Source organism: Danio aesculapii, chromosome 16 (genome assembly GCF_903798145.1).
Source record: "Danio aesculapii chromosome 16, fDanAes4.1, whole genome shotgun sequence".
Lineage (NCBI taxonomy): Eukaryota > Metazoa > Chordata > Actinopteri > Cypriniformes > Danionidae > Danio > Danio aesculapii.
In genome coordinates, this window is record NC_079450.1 from 41,819,334 (window position 1) to 41,835,998 (window position 16,665).

Sequence of the window (16,665 nt, forward strand, 5' to 3'; positions counted from 1 at the left end):
CAAGTTCTGCCATTTAGGACAATGTGTAGTCCTTGCTTCACAACGTTTGCTGTGCTCAAACAAGTCCAGGAGAACATTGTTCCAGGTGAAGACACACTTGCAACTTTAGAGAAACATTTCTAGTAACGTCAACTGCTAAAGCAACCAAAATGGTGAACAAGCAGCGGACTATCCTTACGTCTGGGGTTTTCAAAATAAGACAGTGGGGTTTTAGCATGCCCTCTGGTGTTCCTTCCTACAGATCTGCGAAAAATTTGCTTTGGCTTTCTGAAAAGCAGTAGGATGTTTCTGAATCCACATTGGGTCTACATTGGCTTTGCCAAGCAGACACACTTGGTTACAAAATCATGTAAGGGAGCCACAAATACTTACAATGAGGTAAGTCAACCAAGACTTAGCCAGTCAGTATGACCCACTAGGGTATATAATCCCCTACACAACACAAGCTTAAGTATTGGTTCAAAGGTTATGGGGAAAAAAAACATAAGTGGGATGACCCATTGCTGCCAACCGAACTGGCAAGCCTGGCAAGAACGGAAGAAGGAACTAGAAAAGACAGCTATACCACGGTGCCACACCAGCACAAAGCTAGATTCTGAGTCCTACATAAGAGACATATACATATTCTGTGATGCTTCAAATCATGCATATGTTTCAATAGCATATTTTCAAGGCCAAGTTGAGGTTGCATTTGTCTTAGCCAGATCACAAGTGGCCCCAAAATGACAGTTATCTGTACCCAGGCTGGAACTTTGTGCAGCACTTCTTGGAGCTCAACTGGCAAGATTTCTAAAAAAGTACTGACACTGAACATTCAAAAGGTTACTTTATGGAGTGACTCGAAGACAGTCTTGTCCTGGATTCAATCCGACTGTAGATGCAGATATAAAGTGTTTGTGGGTACACAAATCAGGGAGATTCAGGAGCTGACTGCACCCAAGGCATGGCATTATGTGAAGTCTGAAAACAATCCAGCAAATGACACAACCCATGGTAAAACCCCTAGCAGCTCTCAGCTCTTAGTCAGTGACAGCAAGGACCTCAATTTCTGTGGCAAGACTCTATCTGCTATCCAACAGGCACCATATGCAAAATGTGCATTTTTGGTTTAAATTTTTAATTGGTTACACCTGGTGTCCACACTAATCTGGCTTCTTTGACCCACAAAAATGGAATGCTGAAGACCCTGTTTGGGTTTGAAAATACTGATGCTTTGTTTCAGTATAGACAGATCGAAACAGGTGGGGCAGTTCACAATTGCTCTCTGACTAGTCTTGTTTTAAAATGGTGTTTTAGAATGTTGACCAGGGGTTCTCAACCCTGTTCTTGGAGGTGTAACATTCTGCAGAGTTCAGTCCAACTCTCATCAACTAAGCAGGATCTGAAGGAGCACTTGGAAATTAAAGACATGTGAATTTAATCAAGGTTGCAGCTAAACACTAGGATAATGTAGAGCTCCAGGAACATGGTTGGGCAACTCCGATGTAGACACTTCTCACCCGAAATTTCCCATTTCTCTAAGGCTATGGATTGCAAAATAAAATGTTGAAATAATATTTTGTTTCTTGCACAGACCACATGCTATGCATCTTAAGATGTCAACTCGTGGTTCATATAGCCATGTGTATTCATGTGTGTTCCTCGATATCCATTTTTTCCTCTAAAAGGGATGTACAGTAGCTATTGACTCGCATTATATGTACAAATCACCAAAGAACACAGCTTAAAAATAACTTATAGCATTCTATTGATGAAAAAAGTAACCTATATCTTGGATGGACTGAGCATGAGTAAATAAACAGCAAATAAATAATTTGGGGTGAACTATCTTTTTAAGAGTAAACAAATAGTTAAACAGTACAGCAACATCTTATTAATACAAACCAACTGTTTATACCTTGTATGCTCTTGGCACTGGCATAATCCATGCTCCAACTAACCAAAGCCATAGTGAGGCCCAAAAGAACCAGGAATATCCAGTCCTCCCCAAGCTTTGTCACAATATACTTCTGGATACGGGCTAGGCAGTCTGTAACACATTAAAATGGCTACTCACATTGAATACTGCATTTTATCATCATTTTAGATGTGTGCACTTAATATTGAAGTGACAAAATGTGTTTCTTTTAGTCACTCACCCTGGCATTTGGAATAGGGGTGTGACTTCATCAAAGAGGAGGAGGGGCTTAAGCCTGGTGTCATTGGCCCCGCATCCAAGCTGGTGTGATGTGTCCGGCCATGGCCTCTCCTGGTTGCCTTGGAATTTTCGGCATGCCTTTTCGATTGCTTTTCAGTCAACAGACGCGTGGCCTCCCGTTTGGCGATATTACCCAGCTGCTCCCGATATTCTCCATACAGCTGAAAAAGACAGAATGCAGTTTTCTATAAGGAAACTTATTATTGTCTTCCCCCCAAAAACTCCAATAATCAATAATCTAATTAGCACTTGCTTTTTATCCAATAAATAAATATTGGTCACTAACACAAACAAACAATTAATGAAATCCTATAAAATACACAGACAAACATAACAAATATGACCAAGATCAAAGATGCTGAAGCATACAGTGAAAAAAAGATCTCTAATCGTTTTCCAGGTTTCCTTAAACCTTATCGGCATTAAAAAATGTAGAGCAGTTATCTGGGAAAACAAAGACTGCAAAAAGCATATAATAAAACAATGCCTACAATTTTGACCAACATGTATTTGAATGATGTATGTGAAATACATTTCATAATAAAATCTTAGTTGTTGGCAGCTTGTGGCTCAGTAGCTAGCACTGTCGCCTCACAGCAAGAAGGTCATTGGTTTGAGTGCTGGCTGGACCATTTGGTATTTCTATGTGGAGTTTGCATGTTCTCCCTGTCTTTGTGTGGGTTTCCTCCATGTGCTCCGGTTTCCCCCACAGTCCACAGCCCTATACGTAAATTCAATAAACTAAAATGTGTGTAGTGTCAGTGTGTGTGAATGAGTGTGTATGGGTGTTTCCCAATACTGGGTTGTGGTTAGAGAGGCATTCACTGTGTAAAGCATTTGCTGGAATAGTTGGTGGTTCATTCTGCTGTAGCGAGCTCTGAAATAGAAACTAAAGGGGATTGCACACAGGATGTGCCATTTGGCGACGAGCCACTCCATGCATTTTAGAATTCTATACATAGATTTCTGTCATGGTATGCACACCTGTGCCACAAGTTGGCGACTATCCACAGCGCCCAGCTATGACTCAAAAAACTGTTCATATTTTTGTAGCACCATCAGAATAGTTTCATTTTAAATAACATGCGAATGTGCGTGTCTGGCTTGTGGTACTTCTAAATGTCATGTGTCGCATCCGGTGTGCGACCTGCTTATCTGTTTTTATAATGAAAAACAGATGTTTTTTCCCAGCTTTCTTTGCTCATTTTTAGCAAATGTGCTATTTTTTAAATGTGTTAAATGTGTTAATTTTACCACAACTGTCTGAGAAAAAAATGCTTATTTTTTTGTTCAAAAAGGGCATTCCCAAATGTGCTATAACACTTTTCAAATATTTGCTTCATTTAGGACACACAGAGGAAAGTTTCATATCTGAAAATTTAAATGAAAAAAGTACATATCAAATAGATTAACAATCAATTTTTAACATTACCCTATTGGCGTCCTTCCACAATTTTGGATTTTCATACTACGGTTGCCAGTGGCTACCAGTTTTCAGGTTTCTTCAAAATACCTTTGTTTGTGTTCAAAAAAGTCAGTCTGTTTGGAATCACTTTAATGTGAGTATATTCATTCATTCATTTTTGGCTTAGTCCTTTTATTAATCTGGGGTCGCCACAACGGAATGAACCGCCAACTTATGCAGCATATGTTTCAAGCAGCAGACTCATCCAGCTGCAACTCATCACAGAGAAACAGTCATGCACTTTTGCATTCACACACATACAATACAGACAAGTTTAGCTCACCCAATTCACCTATACCACATGTTTTTGGATTGTGGTGGAAACGAGCACCTGGAGGAAACCCACGCGAACAAGGGAGGAGAACATGCAAACTCCACAAAAAAATGCCAACTGACCCAGCCGAGACTTGGACCTGCTACCTTCTTTCTGTGAGGCCTGATGGTACCTACTGCACCACCGTGACTCGTAAGTATATGTTGCGTAAAAAATGTTTTTTTTTGGTGAACTACTCATTTAATGACTGCTATAAAATAGTCCCCCCGAGACCCGCCTATTGGCTTGTGTCAGTAGACCTTGTGTTTTCATTAATTTTCTTAGAATTTTTTGAGCTACTCTATCATGTACTGTGCAGAGGACATCCTGGGCTTTCTAGTGATATGTCATTTGATTAGCTGGCATACTAGGAACCACTTCTTACACTGCATTCAAAATGGCTGGCATACAAACAAGCACATTTTATAGGAAGGATAGAGTTATGTAAAAATTTGCTTTTTAAATGTTTTTTTACTATTATTATTACATATATATTTGTGTCAGGAACAATACATTTAGCTTTCAAAGCTGTTTAATTGTTTGTGTTTCAAAATATCATCCTTTTTTAAATGTCAACTATAGTGGACACCAGGACCATCTTAATATAATTAATGACTGCATGTTGTAGGAGGCAGAACTGAAGTAGAGAGGATTCGTTATAAGATAGTTGAGGGAGACTCTGACTTAGAGTCTGAAAATCAAACAATTCGAGAATTAGAGAAAATTAGAGAATGACAATCAGTTTTATTTCGTTTTTATGTTACATTTGTTTTGGATTAATTTCACTTCGTTTTATTTATTTTTTTGTTTCGTTCAGACTAAACTGTTCCAGGAATTTCAATACAAAAGGAAAAAATGGCTTTTGTTTTGTTTTTCTTACATTGATGTTGGATTAATATCCCTTTTACAGCCATATCCTGTACAGTTTTGTTGTCTGAGTTTGGGTGTCGTTTTGAACTAAAATGATCCTGTGGTCTATTACAGTAAAGCTGTAAAATTAAAAATAAAAACAAAACATAAAAACTCTAAATTGTAGAATTTTTTTTTTTAACCCAAAGGATGTAGGACATCACAATAACAACAGCAAAAAAAGAAAAAAAATGTCTTTGGGTCTTAGGAGGATGGCTATATATATATATATATATCCCAAATTATGTTGAACAGAGCAAAGAAATTTTAACAATGTGACTGATAATATATTTTCTTCTCAAGAAAGTCTTATTTGTTTTATTTCAGCTAAAATAAAAGCCGTTTTTAATTTTGTAAAAACCATTTTAGGGAGAAAATTATTAGCCCCTATAAGCTATATATTTTTTCGATAGTCTAAAGAACAAATCATCGTTATACAATGACTTGCCTAATTCCCCTAACCTAGTTAAACTAATTAACCTAGTTTAGCCTTTAAATGACACTTTAAGCTGTATAGAAGTGTCTTGAAAAATATCTAATCAAATATTATTTACTGTCATCATGGCAAAGATAAAATAAGTCAGTTATTAGAAATTAGTTATTAAAACTATTATGTTTAGAAATGTGTTGAAAAAAATTTTCACTCTGTTAAACAGAAATTGAGGAAAAAATAATATATATATATTAGCTGTAGTTCAGTGGCAGAAATCCTGACCGAAAAGTCTTTATTTTGACACTTTTAGATTTCGGATAGCCTATTAGTTCAGCATGATTGTATGCATGTACTTATGCAATGATTTTTGGATGCAGGAATGTGGGGTGCATCAATATGTGTGTGTGGTGGTGAGTCATTTGTATAAGTCATGAAATAGTCATGCTGTTTAACATGGCAGTATGAAAAAAGAGCTCCCCCAAGATACTCTCAATCATACAGTACATCTAGTACATGAGCAGATACAAGATTCACTCCAAAAAAAAGCACTTAAACTACATACTGTAACACCAATTTAAAAATTTCTAATGCACCAAAATAAAAAAGAACAAATTAAAATAAGCATGCACTGAAACAATGTCAGGTGCTGCTAGATTTAATTGACTGAATCATGTAAAGATGACACTGCAAACTAAATGGAGGAAATCATAATTTTGTTTGAGTTAGAAAGCAAACAAAATTCGAAAATAATGAGGAGTCATCAGGGTAAACCATGCAACCCAAGTTATTGGCCAGTAATGGAGGAAGTGATCCACCTAGACATTCTTTACCTTCCTTCCATTACATTCAATACATGCCTGCATAAATTCTTGAGCAGCACAGACCCCACATGGGGTGAGACTGAAGGGATCAGATTCAGCCCCTCATGCCCGCTCAAAAACAAGAAATGGTTGATACACACATGACTCCAAATATTTGTGTATTTGCTAACATGCATTTGAAACAAAAGTTAAAATGATGTAGTAATCATTAATAAGCACTTAATTATTATAGACATAAATATATAATTGATTTTAAAAGTAATTAACAATACATGCTTATAAAACCCCAAGTCAGAAAAAACACACACACATATATATATACCTTTCCTGGACCACCAACACCTCCAGCCTGGTCAAGAAGGCTCACCAGCGCCTATTCTTCTTGAGGCAACTTAAGAAGAACCAGCTTTCATCAGCTGTCTTGTTGAACTTCTACCGCTGCACAATAGAAAGCATCCTGACCAACTGCGTCACAGTCTGGTATGGAAGCTGCTCTGTTGCTGAGCATAAGGCACTGCAGCGGGAGGTGAAAACTGCCCAACGCATCACAGGGACTACACTGCCAGCCATTGAGGACATCCAGAAGAAATGCTGTCTGCGCCGAGCACGCAGTATTCTTAAGGACACCTCTCACCCTGCTCACAGACTGTTTTCTCTCCTGCCTTCCGGCAGGCGCTTCAGGCTCCCCCGGACAAAAACCAGCAGACTGAGGAACAGATTTTTCCCCAGAGCTGTCTCCCTTTTGAGCTCTGCCCCTCACTGACTCTTTTGTCCCCCCAATACACCCCCACACTCCTCTAACTTATACTCCTCACAATCACTGCACTATTTAACATTTGCACATTTAAAGTTTGCACATATTCATTGCACTGATTCACTTATTTGAACTGTACATACCCACTGCACATGGACATTTGTAATTATGTTTATCTATCTGCACACTGCTGATTATTAATAGCATCCTGTACATATATTCATTTATTGTAAATCTGTTCATAGCTAATACAACCTGTATATAATGTTCATTGTACATCCATCTGTAAATATTACCATAGTTTTTCTATAACTGCACTTTGTAACTTATACCTGTATCCTGCACTTGCTGCTATTGCACTGCTGGTTAGACCGAAACTGCATTTCGTTGCCTTGTACTTGTACATGTGTAATGACAATAAAGTTGAATCTAATCTAATAAAAAAAAAAAAAAATTATATATATATATATATATATATATATATATATATATATATATATATATATATATATATATATATATATGTGTGTGTGTGTGTGTGTGTGTGTGTGTGTGTGTGTGTGTGTGTGTGTGTGTATATATATATATATATATATATATATATATATAAAGAATGTAGTGATTTCCAATTTTACTTTGACTTGTATTTGATTGCAGACAGTATGAAAACAAAATATTTAATATTTTGTCTGGTCAGCATTTTATTTGTAAATCTACATCCTTTACTGTCATTCAAACCTGCAACACATTTAAAAAAAGTTGGGACAGAAGCAGTTTAGAGGTCATAATCACGTAAAAGAAAATGGTTAAATGATATGATTTGAAACAGGTGATGTCAACAGGTGCCAACATGAGAAAATTATTAAGATGTTTAAAAACAATGTTCCTCAAAGAAAGATAGGAAGATAGTTTGATATTTCACCTTCAACAGTGCATAACATAATTAAAAGATTCAAGGAGTCTGGAGGAAATTCAATGTGTAATGGACAAAGGTTCAAACCTAAGCTAAACAACTGTCAAGTACCACAATATGTAGTTACATCCACAAATGCCAGTTAAAACTGTACTTTGCCAAAAGGGAGCCCTATGTTAACAGTGTCCAGAAGCACCATCAACTCCTCTGGGCTCGAATGCATCTGGGATGGGCCATCATACTGTGGAAACGTACTGTGGTCAGATGAATCAGTATTTCAGGTATTTTTTGAACGAAATAGGCACCGTGGGCTCTGGACTAATAAAAAAGAATCCTCCAGACCGATACCAGCAACAAGTCTAAAAGCTAGGGTCCATTATGATATGGGGTTGTGTCATAGCCTTGACAAAGGCACTTCTGTGATGGCAGCATTAATGCTGAAAAACACATAGAGATTTTGGAACACATTATGCCGCCTTCTTTTCCAGGGATGCCCATGCATATTTCAACGAGATTTTGCAAAACCACATTCTGCACACATTACAAAGTCCTGGCTGTGGAGAAAGAGGATACAGGTACTTGACTGGCCTGCCTGCAGTCCTTACCTGTCTCCAATACAGAATGTATGGGGCATTTTGAAGCACAAAATGTGACAACGAAGATCTCATAGTGTTCCCCACCCAAAGAAATGTTTGCAGGAGGAATGGGAAAAAACAATTACACCTGAAACAATTCATCACTTCGTGTCTTCAGTCCCTAAACGTCTTTTAAATGTTGTGAAAAGAAATGGCAACAATACAAAGTCAAAAATGCTTTACTGTTCCAACTTTTAAAAATGTGTAGCAATACAGTATATATGTACTGTATATCATGAGAATTTCATTAAATAATGTTTGTTGTAGTCAAAGTGGATCACTACTTTCTTTTTTTATTTGTGTTTTCCATACTGTCCCAACTTTTTCTGATTTGGGGTTATATTATCTTTACAATAATCTGTCAAATTGAATTTGCAAAAGTGTTTTATATTAATTTGATGCAAATCAAATGCAAGTAAAATGTCTACTTTTTTATGTTTTAAATAACATTAATGAAAATAAAACAACAAAATATGGGTAAATAAGTTTCTATCGTCATTCAAAACAGACTCAAACAGAGAGAAGAACCAAGGCTGTCTTTATATTATTGCCTCTTTCATTTTCTAAAGTCACTGATTCAGGATGACAGCGTGAGAAAGTCAGTTCTGACAACACATTCTGTGTCTCCTTCCAACAGTTGTTTTCCTCATTCTTTATTTACACTGAAGACTTAACTTTATAACCATGGCCTAAAAGTCTTTGCAAGCTTCTCTGATTCAAACAACTGAAATCATATGATCAAGCAAATAAATTACAGGACATTTCATTCTTTTAAAATAAAAATAATATTTTGATATAAAAATTATGTATTTCAGCCAAAAAGGTCCAGAGACAACTGAAAGCAAGATGAATGGAAGGACAGACAGGGCAAAGAGAGTAAAAGTTGCTAACAGACACAAGCATGGAGGACACAGTGACATTGAGAGTTAATTAAAAACACAGACATGCTGGTCAGTGTATGTCTAAATACAATAATCAAAAATCTGACCCATTCACTGACAGACTGATCATATCTTTCTCTAAATAATTATTACACTTTTAAAACAAACCCACACACACACAGACATATACATACAAACTCACTTATATACTTAATGATATTACCATAATTTTATTATATATAACATGTTATATTAATATAAAAAAATAATAGACAAAACAAAACTAGAAAATAAAAACAGCAAAAATTGAACAATGACATACTTTATTTAATCTTGATATTTTATTTTTGTTAAAAAAAAGTTTAAAAAAAGTCTTGCCGCATTACATTTTTTAGTTTTCTAGACTCAAAATAACTTTTTAGCCATCTCAAATTACATTAATCAAACTGACTAAAATATTAAGTTAAACTTTGTTCAACCTAAAACAGTTTATTGCCTTATTAACATTTAAAAAAAAAAAAATTTAAGAAACAAACATATTTGTTGTCTTGGCTTTTTGACATTCATTTTACAGTGCCGAATAAACAAATTACCTTCAACATATTTTGACGGTTTAACATTAACTAAAAGTAACAAATAATTTCTTGGTTAATTAGCTTACCTGATGTAACAAAAATCATTAACATAAATTCCTCCATATATATATATTTAAGGAGAAAAAAAGTGAAGAAAAATAATTAATGTTTAATCTCACCAGAACTTGATCGAAATTCAGTACCGTCTCAAACGTGTTGATGGGTTCCCTTATCATCTTGCATTAATTTTCCTGTGTTTTCCTCTTACATTCGTCTTCTACCTGCGTTCCTCCTGTCCTCCTCTTCACCTTCACTAAATATTAAGATATTAGTAACTGTATCTGCCTTAGGGGGTGTCTACTAGGTAACGCAAGTAAACCACATTACCCATAATGCAGTGTGCTTCATTTACAAACTGTGGTTGACAGTGGGCTGTCAGCAACTGTTAATTCACAAGTCTGTGCCTTCCTAATCCTGTCTGGTGCTCAGCTGAAATTCTTCACAGGTATCTGGACATTGAGGCATTTTCTGTTTTATGACATTGATTGAGCAGTTGTGCTTAAGTCGATTTCAGTAAAAGCTATATTAAAGGGATGAAAAAAAATGGAAAAAATCAACATTTACACATTATTTGAGAAAAATGATTTCTGCAAAGTTGTTGCAAACAATTTATATGGGTTAAATTTAAACAAACAAATTAAATATAGTAATGTTCAACTTAATTTGTTTGTTTAAATTCGGCCCAAATAAATTGTTTACAACCACTTAACTTAAAAAAATGTAAATCCAAAAAATCTTCTTTGAATAATTTTTTTCAGTGTACCTTTGGGTGTTTTCAAACTGAATGTCTAAACTAAAGAAGTATCCACTGAAGAAGATACTTTAAAATAAAGCTGAAAACTTGTATCCATTGACTTCCATAGGAAAAGAATATATTATGGAATCCAATGGTTACAGGTTTCTAGCTTCATTCAAAATATCTCAAACAGGTTTGGAACAAATGAAGGGTAAGCAGATAATGACAGAATGTATATTTTTGAGTGAACTATTCCTTCAAATATATTGATAGATATCACATCAAAAATGTGATGGACACTGTAAAACCCAAAACATTAAGATAACTCAAACCATTTGTGCAAACCGGTTGCAACAAACCATTTAAGTTCAAAAACTAATCCTGGTGATAAAACAAAGCAATTTGAGCATGGTAAAACCCAATAAATGAAGAGAACTCAAACCAACTGAATACTGTAAAACCCAATAGGTTATAGCAACACAAACCATTTGAGGAAACTAATTGCTACAAGCCATTTGAGTTAAAAAAAAAAAAAAATATATTATATATATATATATATATATATATATATATATATATATATATATATATATATATATATATATATATATATATATATGAATACTGGGAACTTACTCCATTTAAGTTGAAGTAATGAGGTATTTAATTATCTCATTGCCTGAGTTCAAAACTCTTTTCAAATGAGTAGAATTAACTTTGAGTAAATTTTGAGTTAACTACACTCATTTCATTTGATATAGTTGACTGTTGGGTTTTACAGTGCAGTGACATCTTTAACCTCTATACTGTTTTTCTTAAAAAGTGTGTAATTGTGCTTTAACCCTTTAACCTTTAACCCTTAATTGTGCACGGTGTCACCATATGGCAACATGATACTTATGTTCATTTCCACTGCCACTGTTACTTTAAGACCAACATAAATTTTTTGTTGTTGTTGTTGGAAAGAGAAGACCTCAGTTTAGCCAATGATGTGCTTTGGTTAAGTCACATGACATACTGTGTTTTACTGTAGCGCGATTTCAGACAGACTGGCGTTTATTGTGAGTAGTTGCTGAATGCAAATGTAAACGTCAATAAAAACAAAGGATCAAATTATGTCAGATCAACAAAAAAAATCTGAAACGTCACCTCCAGTAAGTTATGATGACATATTTACAACTTAATTTTTTTTAAATCAAATTAGTTTTTTGTAAATCGATCAAATGTGTGTGTTGCCAAATGGAACGTGCAATATTGCAATGGGTTAGCTAGCTAGCAAGGTCAGCTGTGAACTTTTAAGTTGTGACAATAACAACATGAAAGCTAGTAATATAATGTTGATTCGTTGTATGTTAATGACATTTGCATTATGCATAAAAACTAGTATTAATGGCAACGACTGAACTTATACAAATTCGTACGAATTAGCCACTAAACTGACAAAACGTAAAATACTTACATTTTCTGGTGAGATCAGGCTGGTACAATATATAAATATTGTTAGCTAGTAGCTACATTATTCTGATGCATCTGGATATGCTAGACTTGTTATTTATTTGTTATATTATTTACTGGAGAAAATATTTATATTTACTGTATGTTGCATGATAATACAATATTAAGTTTGTTTTTATTAATATTCAGCAAAAAAGAATGGAATAAATGAAAGCTGGTGGAATAAGACTTGTTGGAAAGTATGTATAAAGTGTCAATTATACGCTTATAATACTGCAACACCAATTAAATCATTTCAAGCAACAAAATTATTAATTATAAGGAAAGTTTTAAATTTGAAATGTCTAAGTTAAATCTATTGTTGGACAATGTTGCCATTTGGCAACATATCATAAAGTACCTAAACAAAATATATTTTTCCAATTTTTTTTTACAGCTCTTCAAGTTAAGCCATTTTAAGAAAAGAAAAACAGTCAATTTTTTTTTTTAGATTTATCATAATGCGTGCGGTACTATACAATCCTATAAAGACACCAGCATTGTCAAAACACTCTCAGTTCACACAGATCCAATAAGAAACTACTAAACATGCTGTATTAAGCATTTCAGACCAGCAGCTGGTTGTCACTTTGGGAACAAACATTACACGTCTGCGCACATATGCATTCACGCAATCTGTCATTTTTGTTGTCATTAATGCTGTCATGTCAAACACACACATGGCTGTAAACTAAACACGTAATACATTTGCTGGTCACTTCACTTGTTTTACAAAATTGCATCTTTGTAGCTTACATAGAGTTGAGATAAATTTTCAAGCCCCCAAAACACCGCTGTCAAATGAATGTCAAAGCACATAAAACATTTCCATCTTTAGCTGAAAACATTGTTGTGTAAACACCCTCTTAAACTTAAAATGCGATACTGAGGAAAATGAGCTGGTAAACAAACTTGTTTGAATTTCATTAATTCAGCAGTCTGTAGTCCTGAGGAATATGCAAATTCATCATCAAAACATTATTATTTGCTTTTCTGCCCAATAATTAAGGAAAACGCAACAACCCTTTTATCCTCTGCACACTTCCTACACTCTGACCATTTGACTCTCAGTCTGTTCATTGCTGTCATTCAGCAGTCAGACTCCGAAAGGAACTGTGCTAAAGAACAAGTCATCAGCAGCTGCATGACCTGGAAGTGAAATCACTTAACCATGACCATTAAAAATACACATAGTGCTGTTCAACATTAGTATAAGCAAACACTGCTGTAAAAGAATACACCAATCATCTCAGAGGATTCACAAGCATTGGGTTTTTACCTCATAGCAGAAGATTTTTTTTTTCACCAAGCAAACTCCTAACCTGGCCATGACCGAAATGGCTGAATATAGTGAAAAAAAAGAGATTGGTAGAAAATTCATATTTCTCTTTCTGCATTCTCTCACAAAGTGAAGTTTCACAAACTAATTTCAAGAGGAGCACCTGATATGATTGATCGCGGCTGATCCCAGATCCATAATCATTAGCAAGTCAATCGAATAATTCCAAACTCAATATAAATATCCTGTCTAACTTCACTCTCTTATCTAGATTAATCTAGCATTGGGCGACACGATGGCTCAGTGGTTAGCACTGTCACCTCACTGCAAGAAGGCCACTGGTTCGAGTCTCTACTGGGCCATTTCTGTGCGGAGTTTACATGTTCTCCCCGTGCTCGTGTTGGTTTCCCCCGGGTACTCCTGTTTCTTCCCACAGTTCAAAGACATGCAACATAAGTGAATTAAATAAACCAATAGTAACAGTTATGAATACTTTAATACTGAGCTTAACCGCGTGAGCATGCGCTGGTGTGGTTGGCAGGCTATTCCTCTAGGGCTGCTGCCCCTGATAATCAAGGAATAGGCCGAACAAATTGGGGGAGCTCTCGAGAACTACCTGATCTCATACCCCCTTACATGCTCATTGACCAGGCAAGAGCCTTAGACTCAATTATCTCAGAGCTCAGGGTTCTCTCCAGGGACAGCATGCCAAACCTGCTAACATAATTAAGCAATATCTAAGTGTGAACTCTTGAAACATTTGTGAGAGCTTAAGGAACTCTGATAACTTTCAAAACTTTTTGTGCCAACTTTTGTCATGGTGCTTTTGTGAGCTATGCAAAGTTTCTCTGGAAATAGAATGCAAACATTTTAAAAGAAAATATAAATTTTATATGGAAATCTAAAAGTTGTGTGAAAGAACAAAGGAACTGGATATTTTTCACCAGTTGCACTTTAAAATTTTTAATAATAGTTAAATCAATTAGTTAACATCTAATCTAAATAATCTATTAATAAAAACACCAAATCTAAATCATTTATTAACAAAAAAAACTGTATTGTAACGTATTAATTAAATTTGTATCTGATTAAATTTAGTATGAATTAAAAATGTATTGTTCGTTAATGTTAGACCTCAAGAAAAACTATTCTAAGTCAATTTTATAAAGTATACTTAAGTAATGTTTAAATAAACATTTAAGTGTTTATTTTATGTGGAAAATATACTAACATCTGTGTAAATGTACAACTTACAGTAAATACCACTTAAAATATATTAGCCCACTGTTTTATATAAAGTTCATTAAAAAAAGTCATAATTTACTCAACCTTTACTTGTTTTAAACTTTATGAGTTTCTTTCTTCTGTAAAACACAAAATAAGATATTTTGAAGAATGTTGGAAACCCATAACCAATTATTTCCACAGTATTTGTTCCATAGTATGCTTCATTTTTATTCCACAGGAGAATTTCATTACTTGAGTTATAAGTTAGCAAAATCTGACCATTGACATACATTGCCTTTGTAAAAAAAAAAAAAAAAAAAAAAAAAAAAAAAACATTTACATAAACTGTGTGAACAGAGCTACTGATGAGATTTTTCCCTGACTGGATTCTTTTCCCAAGAGTGTAAGATGGACAGAAAGGGGATAGCAGGGGCAGTAATGCATTTGTAACATGTTCAGAGGTTAAAAAAGCTCAGCCCTAGCAACAGTCCCGTATTGTGCGGCAGGAAAGAAAAAAAATCTGTGGGAACTCTTAAGTGAGAGAAGACAGGTGGAGAAATGGAAAGTTGATGGGAGATTGTGTGTGGGAACTTAGTGACTTGTGACAGTGCAAAACTGACAGCGAAAGAACTGACTCTCTATCACCCCTCATCTCACCTTTTCGCACAGCACTTTCTCTCATGCTTTCTTTTGACACTTGAACTTTAGTGTTTAACATAATTCTTTTTTTACTTTAACACATTCTTTAGGCCTTCCTTAAAAAGCTTTCTAAAAAAAATGTTGAATGTACCTGTATAGCTGACCATACATTGCTTTTGGCCATACAGCAGCCATTGAGAGCAGCCTGACAGAGAGGGCGAGGTGTATATTTAACCTGCATGCTCAGGTTTCTGTTAGCAAGCAGCAGCTGGAATGTACTGCGTAGGATCGCATGAATATGCACAAGTTTGTTTTACACATCTGCAAGTCTTTGACAATTAAAAAATAATCCTCAAGAACACTTTCCAATCTGATCAACCTGGACAGAAAATGTTCAAACAGGCAGTAGCCTAAAGTATTCATAAAGTAATTGACAAGCATTTAAAAAGCACAAAGCTGAAAAAAATAGAATATAGTTCTACGGTTATAAACAGGGTTTTCTCCTAATAGACACTCGATTAAGTGCAAATCCATAGAACTGACTCTAATGGAAGTTTACGAGGCAGATTGTCTTTAATCAGCAGGGTGTTGACACAGGTTATGACAATTCTCATTCCTATTCATGAGTTGTGCTAGAAGAGCCCAGTGTGCTATGTGTGTCAGCACTAAGAATAGAATGGAAAATCAATTAAAGCTGAGGCTTGTGAAGTCAAAGTCTTTAAGAACCAATATTTAGAGTCATGTTTTGGGCAGGAAAGTGTATTTAGGTTAGAACAAACCAGGCTGACCATAATACACCTCAGCAAGCCACCTGCCAACAGCAAGACAATGAAATGCCTCAGCACAAGACAACAAAACAGCAGAAGAGAGAAAGAGGCACAGAAAGACAGTGACTGACCAGGGTTTGCTGGTATCTCAGAGCTTTCCTTTGCGACGCATCGGCAGCCATCGACACGCTCGCACTGAGCCAAAAATAAACAAACAGTCTCACTCCTGTGTTACAGCATATGAAACACATACTCGCCGACTTGTAACCCATTTATTCTGTTACACAAACCACCACGCTCAAAGCGTGAGATTCACATGCTGTCTCACTCTTGTTTCAGTACCCACAACACACATATGATAGAAAAATGCTGAGATGTGTGATTCTTCAATTAGATATACTGGAACACTAATGCAAACCGTCCACAAACTGCCAAAGTGCTGGCCTACCTGTAACACACTGGATCAGATATTACTGAATTGTATTAAATGGGAGCCCCTTGAGAGGAACCATCTCATTTTCAAGGGGGTCTCTAAGAGATACATAAATCAAACAAAGTACAACAGAT

The 16,665-nt window shown here is 35.4% G+C and overlaps 1 protein-coding gene across 1 annotated transcript in view; it reads right to left on the reverse strand.

The window, feature by feature from the left end:
* The window catches only part of LOC130243792 (chloride channel protein 1-like), a 41,978-nt gene extending 25,648 nt beyond the window's left edge, over positions 1 to 16,330 (reverse strand). The window contains 3 exon segments of the mRNA XM_056476094.1: positions 1,898 to 2,029; positions 2,139 to 2,358; positions 16,230 to 16,330. Coding sequence (XP_056332069.1) covers positions 1,898 to 2,029; positions 2,139 to 2,358; positions 16,230 to 16,280 — 403 coding nt within the window. The 5' untranslated portion in view covers positions 16,281 to 16,330.
* Positions 16,331 to 16,665: the final 335 nt, after the last annotated feature.